The sequence below is a fragment of the Rhamphochromis longiceps genome, linkage group LG6 (genome assembly GCF_057381845.1).
Source record: "Rhamphochromis longiceps isolate RC_006_pf linkage group LG6, R_longiceps_female_GT1.1, whole genome shotgun sequence".
Classification (NCBI taxonomy): Eukaryota; Metazoa; Chordata; class Actinopteri; order Cichliformes; family Cichlidae; genus Rhamphochromis; species Rhamphochromis longiceps.
The window spans coordinates 17,814,595-17,826,900 of record NC_140562.1 but is presented as its reverse complement, the minus strand read 5'-3'; the positions used below and the strand labels follow the sequence as shown (position 1 = coordinate 17,826,900).

The 12,306-nt window shown below is 39.7% G+C and overlaps 1 protein-coding gene across 14 annotated transcripts in view; it reads left to right on the top strand.

Moving 5' to 3' along the window:
• Positions 1-12,306, top strand: part of LOC146667822 (sorbin and SH3 domain-containing protein 2-like) — a 56,205-nt gene that overhangs the window by 20,414 nt on the left and 23,485 nt on the right. For 7 of the 14 annotated variants that reach the window (XM_085409512.1, XM_085409511.1, XM_085409516.1 and 4 more), the window contains 11 exons: positions 177-266; positions 1,474-1,500; positions 1,629-1,753; positions 2,070-2,693; positions 3,376-3,792; positions 6,829-6,955; positions 7,315-7,490; positions 9,674-9,740; positions 10,495-10,545; positions 10,675-10,891; positions 11,032-11,146. In XM_085409512.1, coding sequence (XP_085265638.1) covers positions 177-266; positions 1,474-1,500; positions 1,629-1,753; positions 2,070-2,693; positions 3,376-3,792; positions 6,829-6,955; positions 7,315-7,490; positions 9,674-9,740; positions 10,495-10,545; positions 10,675-10,891; positions 11,032-11,146 — 2,036 coding nt within the window. The remainder of the gene's footprint in view (positions 1-176; positions 267-1,473; positions 1,501-1,628; positions 1,754-2,069; positions 2,694-3,375; positions 3,793-6,828; positions 6,956-7,314; positions 7,491-9,673; positions 9,741-10,494; positions 10,546-10,674; positions 10,892-11,031; positions 11,147-12,306) is intronic. The other 7 variants (XM_085409525.1, XM_085409523.1, XM_085409518.1 and 4 more) reach the window with 5 other exon arrangements.

Sequence of the window (12,306 nt, the reverse complement as noted above, 5' to 3'; positions counted from 1 at the left end):
CAGCTACTTGAAATGCATGTGCTTTGCCTCCAAATCTGCCTTTGTTTGCAATATTGTTACTGTAATTATTATCTTTCCGGCTGAATGCATTTGTTTATGGCAGTATGCGCACAAGCATGTGCATGTATGCTTCAGCTTTTGCTTCTGTGATCATCTGCCTGGCTGTGATTTCTCAGATAGCGGAGGATATGCTCGCAAATGTGTGGCCTTGTCACTCATGCTCTCTCCCATGAAGAGGGTCCAGAGCTCACCAAATCTAGCCACAGGTACTAACACTCACAAACATACAAATGAACATAACTATTTCCCAAAATAACCCAAATAAAAGGCCGCTGCAAGTGTTGGCTGAGCCAAACTATCGGTCAAGGACATGAGGTACATCTAAGTGGCTTGTTGTTGTTGAAAATCCTGTTATGGCTTGAACACATTTGAAATACTTTGAAATAGGCTGTGGCTGCCTCGGTATGCTTAAGCAATGTTTGGATTGTGGGATGCTATTTTTTCCTAATCAGTTGATTGTGTAATTCTTTCATTTCCTTTTGTTCATTTCCTTCTTTTGCTTCCTTCACTCATTCGTCATATTTGTATCTATGTGCTGTTATTCTTTTGCTTCTTCTTTGTAGAAGTGATATTATGTTCTCACATCCCACAATGTCTTCTCCCTGTCTATGTGTATATTACCTTAATGTTTTTAAAGGGTTTTTTTAATATATGTTTCTTTTTTTGGTTAGGCATTACACTGTTTCCTTGACCTAAGCTAAATTATCCTCAGATACTCTGTGTACAGAAAATGGCATCGTTAATGAAATTACTGTTACACTAGATTCACCACAGAGTACTATTGTTTGTGAGTTCAGTGTTAAATTAGATTACAGTTATTTGATTGTATTTTTAGTCATAGGAAGCAAGTTCAGTCACTGAAGCAAATGCTGATATTTTTTTATGCCAGGAGTTTGAAATGCAGAAAAAAATCATTTTGGCATAGATTTTGATATTACAGTTTGATAACTGTCTCTATAGAGTCTCGATTTCTTTGATTTCCTTTTAGATAATTTCAAGTTCACTCAAAGACATTTTTAGGTTATCTCACATATTTTCCTAAAGCTCCAACTTGCCTTTCTTGAAGTGGCTCATAGTGGATTTTAACGTTTGCTTTAGATGATGCTCCTGTTACAGCGTGAAGCGTGAAAATTGCTTCAAGAATGAGTTTTCTGTCTCTATCCTTTAAGCTGACGGGAAAGCAACCTCAAGAGGAAACCCACAGACACGTTGTAGCATGCAGGGGGGAAAATCATTAGCTGTTAAAAATGCAGTAGAAGCAGTTCTTGGTAATTAGGTGTGAATTGTATCTTGATGTTTAAGAGCTTTTTAAAAATGTTTGCACAGTAGGTGTATATTGGAGTTTGTTGCAGAGATGAATGTAAGGAACACTCAGCCATGTTGCTTATTATTGCTGTGTCCTTTTTTCCCCAGGGAGTGATTCTCACTCATCGGACTTGGGTAAGTGCCTGATGCTTTTGGTGATTTCTGGTGGACAATCCTAACACTGCTGTAAAACATCCCACATGATCCCAGCAAACTTGGTCAGAAAACATTAGTAATGGTAAAATTACTAAATTTATCTTCAGATTCTTGGCGGTCACACAGCGCAACAGACGGCCTTAAAAACGGAGATGCTAGCAGCTCATCGCTTGCTGCCAAAGGCTTTCGCAGCGTCAGACCCAATCTGCAGGACAAAAAGTCCCCCTCACAGGTGAAACATCATTCACAGTACACTGACAGACACTCACGCATTTATTTCTGTTGTTGCTATTTAAAATTTAATTACAAGTGTAATTTCATGATGTGATGTGCTTCTGTTGGCTTTTGAGTGTCTGAGTGGGGAAAAAAGTTATTTTTAACGTCATTAGGAATTTGGATAATATACATATATTGTTGCTGTATTCTGAAACAAGTCTTTTAAACTTTCTGATCTCATGCTTTGTGCTGATGATTTTTTTTTTCTGTTTTGTTTTTCTTTTTTGCTGTTTGAACTTACATTGGTTGCCACTTTCTAATTGGCTAACAAGGATATCAGTCCATTGCCATTGCCACCCCCCAGAAAAGAGAGTTTTCACTTCTCGCCTGCAGGCACTAATCCTCAAAATTACAGTTCCCTTATTGGCCTGGCTAATGATTTGAGTCCTGGAATGCTAACAATCACTAAAAATGAGCAAGCAGTCTTGAAAGAGTCCTACACTGTAAGAAGCACATCATCCTACTCATACTCAGAAACCAGTGCAAACACAGTCCAGCAGCTGAATGAGTCCGTTGTCTCGAATGACACAAGCAATGCTAATACAAAAGAACGTAAGGTGTCTTCCCTTACACTAACTCCTGTCACCATCCCTGACCCTCCTGCACACCTCAATTCTTGTGTTGATCCCCAACATAAGACCCAAACCACAGGGTCCCCTCCACCCACTTCCTCACCTCCACAAAGAAGTCCCATCCTATCTCAACCCGTGACACAGACAGCTTCGATTTCTGTCCGCTTGGACAAAGAGAATAAAAAAAATCCTGCTTCATCTAAGACAAACTCCAAAGTGGAACTCGAGGTCTCAGATCAAATGGCAGCTCCAGCTCCATCCCAGGTGGAGATGACGAAGCCTCCTCCTGCAATTCCACCAAGGCCTTCTCCTGCAAAACTGTTGGTACATAACTGACTACAGACCGGTACAGCAGAGCAAAATACACAGTTGTGTTCATTTAAAGGTCACTTTAATCCAGACACTGGGTTTATGTCTTGGTGACATCAAGACTGATTAAAGGGTAACACACCAACTGCATCATGTCACTTGGTTGCAGTAGGTCCCCAGAAATAACAGAAGTAGTCAAGCTACTATTACAGTGATGGCCCAAATTCTAAACTAGCTTCTTTTCTTATATGTTGAGTCTGACTGTGGCATTCTGTTAAAGCAGATATACCGTAGGGGTTTTAATGCATGTCTCCTACTTGTGTGTGTTGCCCTTTAGTTCATTCTTGTTCTTGATAATACCTTCCACTGAACCAAACAGTGATTCTACATTTGTGTGAACTTGTACTGCATTTTAACCAAGTGTATAATATGTTGTACACCACAGTTAATTACCATGTAATCTGGTGCTTTTTCTGTAAAGTGTGAATTAACAAAACATCTTCAGTTTCCAGCATTAATGCGTTCAGAAGAGGGTGCTGCAGCTTTATGACACAGTGTGGTTTCACAACAGTAATTCACCTGTTGTCACATGTTATTTTTACACATCCCTTTTGACGCCATGTCTAATAAATTATATCACTAAGCACTCTCCTCCTTTCCTCCTTTTCCAATGAATTACCTTTTATTCCAACCTCAGGGGCCTCCCTCGCCTGACCCCACAGCACGGCACTCCCCCTATCGCTACCACAGCTCAGAGTCACTTGACTACCTGTCAGGTCTAATGCCCAAGGCACTATCACCCACTCCGTATGTCCCAAGTGGAGCTGGTGGCACAGCTGGTGCGGCCAGCGGGCCAAGCCACGGCGCAGTCAGCAGTGTGAGCTGTGCCTCGCCCTCGGCTTCCCCCGTTACCGTGTCAGCTCTCAGCCACTACTCGACATCCACGGTCGGTCTGCTGGACGAGCTGCAGATCTGTAGCCTGGACTCGCCTGTCGCCTCACCCACGCCATCGCCCACTCTGAGCCATGTCTCTACCTACACGCCCACTGCTGGCCGTGATGATGTGCTAACAACCTCTGTGGCCTCCACTGCTGCAGCAGCCACTTTCACTAATGTAATTATCCAAGTCACATCTATAACATACATCATTACCAAGAACAGTTGGTTCCCACGCTCCCTCCACTCATTTTGATGGCTGAATCAGAACTCTACAAAGTGTGTGATCACTACCAATTTTTAACTTTCACTAACTGTTATCTACACCCTACCTGTCAGATACTGAAATTAAATCCAGCCCTCTTCGTTCCCTTATTATGTTACTGTCTGTACTCATTCAAACATGTCTATGCGTGTCTATATTTCTCCTTTTGTCGTTTTTGCCATCGTGTTTCTTAAGGCCAGTTCATATCAAAAATTCATGATGCAATGGAGTGATTTTTCTAAGGTGAAGGTGCAGTACTCTGCTGGAAGCCATTAGCTATGGGTTATTAGCATCTAAAAAGACTGAACTCCTGCTGTTTTTCTTCTTTCTTTTTTTTTAGCACTGCAGCATGTGTTTGGACTGTAATTATGTGACCATTCAGCTCATTATATTACACTGCAAATAGACATATTCTACTTTATTGTTTCTCTATGTTATGCTAGGAGAACATACATGTGTATGCTGTGTTTGCAGTTATGCAAGTATGATATTGAAAGCAGTAGATTTCATTTTGGTAAACTTGTTTCTTAGTATTTTAATCTAATTTTTGCCTTTGGGGAGAGCATGCAGTGCTTTGTAAATGCATGTAACTACACTGCTAATCACTATGTGGATAACAAGTGTTTGCAAAAGTACTCTAAATACAGAATTCTTCAAACCTTTTTTTTCAATGAGATATACAATGTTACCATGAGAAGTGAATTAGTCATTTTTGTTGTTTCTTCCTGTTAAAAGGGAGTTTTTCCTTCCCACTGTTACGGTACAAAGTTTTTGGTCATAGGGGGGTTGTCTGATATTGGGGTTTTCTCTATTATTGTAGGGTCCCTACCTTACAGCATGAAACACATTGAGGCACATTGGCGCTTTATAAATAATACTTTATCTTTCTGCTATATGACCACTATGACTAAAATATCACATTGGCCTTTCTTTATTCAGTTTATTAAAAAATCATATTCTAATAAGTAGCTTTAATTAGTATTCTCTGTGTAAGTAGATTAGGGTACTACAGGCAGGCAATCTCACTTGAACCTATGTATAAAAATAATTGTGTGTGTGTGTGTGTGTGTGTGTGTGTGTGTGTGTGTGTGTGTGTGTGTGTGTGTGTGTGTGTGTGTTTTTTACATAATTTTATACTATTCATATGACAACATAATAGCATTATATGCCAAGCACACTTAAAAAAGCAATTCATTTTTTAGTCAGTCTTTCTTTGGGTTATCTGAGTCGAAGATGATGGTGCTCTGGCTCTGTAGTACCTCCCTCTTGCTTCACCATGAATCTTTGGTGTGAACAGGCAAACTTTAAAACTGAAATGCAGTGCTGTGAAAAAGTATTCGCCCTTCATGAGTTCATAGATCTTTGCTTAGTTCTCACACGTTTCAGAAAATATAACTATGCCACCCACAGCAGCAAGTATAACTGTCAATGATCTGTGTCAGATCGCTATGAAGGAATCTTGAAGAATTATTTCAGTTTAGCAGCTTTGCGGGGTTTCCAGCATGAACAACCCGTATAAGGTCATGCCAGAAAGTCTCAATGAGATTAAAGTCCAGACTTTACCTTTTGGTTTGGTTTGTTGGTTGTCTTTTGTATCCAAGTCTTGGGGATCATCAAGATGTTTTCTGGTAAATGTGAGACAGTCGCTCTGTTCTTTTCGGTCAGCAGTGGTTTGCTCGTTGGAACTCTCCCATGGATGCCATTTTTTTTTCTCTTAGTAAATTAAATCATCATTTAAAAACTGCATTGCTTTTACATGGGTTATCTTTTTCTAATGTCAAAATTTGTTTTATGATCTGAATCATTTAAGAGGGAGAAATTTGGGGAATAACAAAACTATGAAATCAGGAAGGGGGTAAATGGTTTTCACAGCACTGTACAGACTTTTTATTCTTTTTCAGTTAATGTAACTTCTTCCTGTGACATATTGAATGGGAAGAGCATCCCATTGTAAATATATCATGTCCACTATCTTGTTTATGTCAGATGTTTGTTAACTAAATAATGAGATGTGTGTGAATGTGAATGGGCTTACTGTCTCTGTTTTAGTCTTTTGTTTTTTTCTTTTTTCATGTATTTTATGTACACTGTGACGTGTTTCAGTGAGTGACCCTTCCCCCCACTAACTGTCTTTATGTTTTAGTCACTTCAGATTCACAACTTACTGTGAATCACGTTCACTGTATGTTCACATGTCCATCCACTCTTAATCAGAACTGGTTCTTTTACCCGCTCTGATTGGAACAATGTGATGACTAATGTTGGATGGTAAGACTTTGTAATAGCCATTGCTAATAAACCACAAATTGATTGTTAATTAATCTTTACTAAGCGGTTAATTTACTAGAAACAAACAATGATTTGTTTTAGTGTTAATGAAGTTATAACTTAGATTTAGTAGCTGTTACATTATGATGTCACCAACACAAGCAACATTTTATAAACTTCTGTTATGTGTTTATTGCAAAACTGCATTAGCATTTCGGTAATGATTAACCTGCCTGTTTTCACTCCCGGGGGATTAAATGCTGCTGTTTATTCAACTGTGCAGGTGTCTCACATGTATGCACAAGGTGTCCTTTAGCCTTGGTCTTATATTGGTTCCTTGAATATTTACCTAAAACACAATCTTTTCATAAACATATGCAGTATTTTGAGGGCCTGCACCAAACCAAACAACAAATGTAAACAGCAAGTGACAATAAAACTACACACCGACAGAGACGTCACTGTCCAGGTTGATTTTTAGTCCACTAGTATCCATCCTTAGCAATGGTTATCATGAAGTGTTATCTGGCGGCTAATCCTTTTGTTTCCACAATTTTTTAAAAATATATATATTATGTTAAGCCAATGTTATAGAGCTTTACAACTGTAAGTAGTGTAGGTTTTGTCTGCTGTTGGTGATTTTCTTACACTCCCTGTTTCTGGGTTTTGGGTCGCTCCTAGGGCCAGGTTCTTTCTCACGCAATGAATGGAAGTACTAGCCATCCACATAGGCCGCTGTCTCCCCCGTCATATCCTCCACCTCCTGTCTCACTCCACACGGGGCTTCAGAGACAGAGCAGGAGTTCAGGTGAGTCACTGATCTGTGGTGATATATGACATGCCTAAAAAGATTGAAAGACATTAGACTTAAGACTACACAAGCACATGCAGAAAATAGAACCTAAGTTCAGTCAGATAATTGAACTGAAACCTCTCACAGAGGAACAAACGTTACATCATTGCTTACATCATTGTAAATGTAAAAGGATCTTTACAGTGTAACTGTAAACGTTAAGATGCCAAGTAAGGTGTATGTATCTATGTCTCAGGATTCATAATCTATATCTGTAGCAGTCTATCCATTACAAACATTTAACTGGAGCTTGTGGAGGACCTGTATTACTAACACGTCTGTCTCCTCTTTCTCTGCTTCCTTCTTGGATCCAGAGGGCAGTGAAACAGTCACCAGAGAGTCTGTGATGTCAGGGCACACCAGCATCAGCAGCACTGTGCCCATTGCCCGTTTCTCAGAAGAAGAAAAGAAGGTGTCGGTCGTTAAAGCCCCCCACTACGAAGGCATCGGCCCAGTTGATGAGTCAGGCATTCCTATCGCCATCCGCACGGTGAGAGAACTCGTACAGTAGACCTGCTCTCGTAGATGCTGTAGTAAAGCAGAGGAGTTTCTTTGAAGCCATTTTCTCCTGCCTCCTTGTGTGAACAGGTTTTTTTTAAGCAAGGAATTACTTGAAGCTGTCAGCAGCTTTTGACCCCATGTTCAAAGACTCTCTCCCGCTCTCACTATCTCAGTTTCGCTTCCTTCTGTGTGCTAGTCATGAAGATGAGCTCAAACAAGGTCTTTGCTTTGGTACTACAAGGTCCTTGCTGATTACTTGTCAAGGAGCGTGTCCCTGTGTGTTATATCTGTTAAGGCTTTCCGTGTATTAACACTTCACTCAGTTATTGGTTGGTTGAAGAGCAGCATTTAAAGGAATGCTCGCTGAGCTACAAAATGAGAGAAAGAGAAATGGGGAGAATAAGAGACGAGCAATAAACGAAAAGAGTTGAAAAGAGACGAAAGCAGGAGAGAAGAAAAACAGATGCTCCTTGTTTTAAGCGGGCAAACATTTTTGTGGCCACTCTGCTTGGTAACCGTGGAGAGTGAAGTGGTAATTGGCGCGTCTCTTGGCTGTGCCAGTGCTGCGTGCACAGTCACATGCTCTTTCTCTGTGGAGCCAAACTGCCTCCTCTCTGACCGGAATCCAGGCACATTGTTTAGTGCTACTGAATAAAGAGAGGATTAAGTCTCTCTGCCATTTGATGGGTCTTTTTTTAAGTGTCTGTTAGATCTATACTGTTTACACAAAGGCACACATACCAGGGTCTCTCCTTGATTCTCCAGCCACAGCAAGCAGAGCCCCCACTTTGTACCAACAAGGATTCGACACCTTTGTGGTTCAAAACTGAACCTGCTGAGGCAGCTTGACTCGAACATACGCACTGATAGTCATACCAAAACAAACTGACATAGTAGTCATTCAGGTAAGTGATAGTGTGTCATTTGTGGCTATTTAAACTATGCATTTAAATATTCTGACCTTACATAAACATCATGTTTTTTTAATTGCTCACTTTAAGATCTCAAAGTCATAGTTAGAAAGAAGGACCCCACAGCCCTACTAAGGGCTGCAGCAAGTGCCTGATTTTAGAATATTACAAAAGTAGTTGCCCATGCTACAGTATCGTTTGTCCTGTTCACACTTAATCACACTGAGAAAAGCATAAAAAAGGAGTGGTAAATACAGGCCATATGCTAATAACGGATCATTTTAGCCCATTGCTAAGTAATGATGTCATGTAATAATAATGTATCATGCATAATTTGAGTTTTGTGTATATCTGTTGAAGGTTATTCTCATGAAATTAAACCTATGAGATGATTTTATAAGGTGTTATAGGCACAAAATGCTAAAATTTAGTAATTTTAGCCATTTTGTTTGCTTGCAAAAATGACAATATAATAGTTGATATAACCAAAAAATGTCCTAAAGGTCTCTGAGGAATATGCAGACACAAACAGAGGTTCCACATATTATCCACATATTTAAACACTATCACTGCCAAATATTCTAAAAATCTGTTTTTTCACAGCTCTTGTGTTTCTTTTCATATGAATATTCAGTGTAAGTTCTTGGTGAGACTTGTATGGTTACTGAATATTATCAAAATTTCTGTCTAAAAGCTGTCTAAACAAAAGACTATCTTAACCTTTTAACAAATGTCAAGTGAAAAACAGTTATACAAGTTACAAACACACTATATGTGAAAAGCAGCCATACAGAGCAGGAGTTGTGTGAATAAAGCAACTTTAGCCAGTGGTCAGACACTAGCCTGATATTTGATGTAGGGATGCACCAACTAAACGTTGGCCCGGGTTTCATAATTAGTGCTTACTTAATTTAACGGGTTTGTTTGTTTAATCAACAGAAAACGACAACACACAAGTGGCCATGACAGAATAACCTTATTGGCAAATACAAATATTTCTCTCGGATAAGACGCAGTCTTGGTTTTATTCTTTATATTAGTTATAGTTATATTAGTATTAGTCTGTTTATATTAGTTAAATTATTTATATTAGTTATATTATCCCTGTGTGAAGTATAAATGCTTCAACAGGCTTACTGTGTTTTTTCAGCTCTAGAATGTCCAATAACATGTTGTGAGTCCGTTTATAGTTTCTAAATTCAGCCTTCACATTTGTGTTACATTTAACGGCACATAACTCTGGTTATTTCTTTGTCTGCAGACGGTGGATAGGCCCAAAGACTGGTACAAAACTATGTTCAAACAGATTCACAAAGTTCACAAAGCAGGTAAGGCCTCTGCTGTAGCGTGCTGAAATGATGTGCAACGACTAGATTATTAGACATTTCATGCAGAATTGGTCATGTATGCATGCTGTTTGTATGCGTGTGCATATTTTGTGTGTGTGTGTGTGTGTGTTTGCATGCCAGTTCTCATTAAACCAAAAGACCCAGATGATCCCAGAGCCAGAGCTCGTTAGATTGCGAGCAACAGCCTGGAGAGGAGGAGGAATGGAGAGAAACCTCTAATAGACACAGAGCCATCCTGGGAAATCTGCTCTAATTTTGTGGGCTTGACAGAATCACAGAATCAGTACAAGGCTTGTTTGTTCTAAACTGCTCAGCCTTCTGCTACAAGAGCACACACAAAAAACTCATGCACTCTCAGATACACAGACTATTTCACGGGTGTGTGCGCTGAGAACTCATCCAAAGGCTCATTATGGTCTTGATGCATTTTATTTTTTTGATTTTACTGGAAGCACAGGCAGTAGTATGCTTTCCCCATCCTGCAACCTTGATTCGTTTTAGTCAGAATTTCAGTCATCTTTCATCTTTAAAGTTCAGAAAGAGTTCTGGGAAAGTGGATCATGTTGCTTTGGTGCTTTTAATATACTTGTAGCTGAAAAGAAAATCACTTGTGTAACTGTTCATTTCCAGGCTGGTTAAAAGTGCTATCTTTGAGGACAAACTTGTACCCTGTGTACAACAAAGTGTGCTTACACGTGTTCCCAATCAACTGTTTTGTACATTTCCTCTACAGATGACGACTATTCCGACACATACAATGCTTCATATGCTCTCGTAAACAATGGTGAGACCTGCTCCTGTGTAACACAAGTTGTATTTCCTAAAAATCAATAACTTCTTCCCAACCTTCCTTTCTGGCTTACTGGCCTCATTGCTTCTGCCTCCACTCTCTCCTCCATCCTGTCCTTGCCAGATAACTACAGCCTGTCATCCAGCACCACCATGGCCCACCCTGCCCCTCGGACACATACGTACAGGCCTCTGTCCAAGAGCCCCTCGGATAACAATGAAGGGCATCTTGGACCTCGGGAGCTTTCACCATCCCCTGTACCCCCACCACCTCCACCCATGCCATCCCTTCTCCAACTGAGGGCGAGAGACAGTGATCGCGAGAGGGACTTGACAGACGCGTAAGTGCGAACTTTCTCAATATTAACTAATATTGATGATATATTGATATGCTGTAATATTTTTAATAATCTTTATTTTAATGTCAGTTATCTCAAGCGTTTTTTTCTGAAAAAGCATGTGTTTGTTTCTCTCACACCAGCAATGAATGGGGTCCTCCAGACCGAAAAGTGGACACGCGAAAGTACCGCGCAGAGCCCAAGAGTATTTTTGAGTACGAGCCTGGGAAGTCCTCTATCTTGGAGCATGAAAGACCAGTGAGTAATTATTATTTTTTTTTTTTTTTAAATACTGAAATTCCCACCCCTCTTAAAATATGCAGAGAAATGCCTCCCTGTTTATCTTCACCCTGGCATCGTGTGAGAACATCAAGTGATTTCCTCACAGTGTTTCTTGGTATCGTTTGGTAGAAGATTAAATAATTCAGTCACTGCTCAGGCTGTTTTTAGAGTGAAAAAATAGTCACAAGCAAGAGCGCCTTTTTTTTTTTTTTTTTTTTTTTTTTTTTTTTTTTTTTTTGGAAACTTGCTAGTCTGGTAGACAGACATTAGTATGTCATTATATTGTTGGCTTTCACATGGCTCTTCTTCTGTCAGAGACAATGTGGGCGTTAAAAGCTTCCAGTGCTTACATCCGCTAGCGACAGTACTCAGTGTTAATGTTTGTGTGGGGTGAAGGACAAAGCAGATAGCAGGAAAAAAATGCAAAAACTGACTGTGTTGACAGGCGGGACTGAAAAAAATAGTATTTGAGATTAGGACGGAATAATGAATAATGTGTTATAAATGAGTTGTGTTTGCAAAAAAAAAAAGGCTGTTTCGCAGATGTTTTATGTGATGACTGCTGAGAGTGCTTCCAGGGCAATAATGCATGAGTCACTTCCTGATAGACAGAGGTAATAAAGGAGAAAGCTGTAGAAGGACCCACGCTGTCTAATGTGCTGCTCGGTATAATTTTTTTTCTCCATTAACCAAAGTAAAAAAGTGTCACCCCTAAAACAACCTGTATGTTGATGACGCACTCGTTTGGGTAATTATGGCCTTTAAGAGGCAAAAAATGTTTTTCTGTTACTCTTGTTCTTTAGATGTGTGTGTGCAAGTGTCCCTAATGCATTTGTGTGATTGGCAGTCTCTGCTCCAGGCTTCTGTTTTGTTTTTTTTTCCAGGGTGACTCATCCATCTGAAAGCTGAATTTCCTTTTAAGCCAGAGATGTAGCACTACAACACCTACAAAACATCTCCTGGCAGTTTTTCATTTGGCATGAAAACTCAATTTTATGTGGGATTGGGGTTAGAAAGAGCAGACAGCGTGGTAAAACACACAATGCCATCTCTACAGTTCAAGTAACAGTAAATGGAAACAAATCAAACAAGCTGACCTTTTATTAAAATGTGTCTTAAAAGGCATCAAGACATAC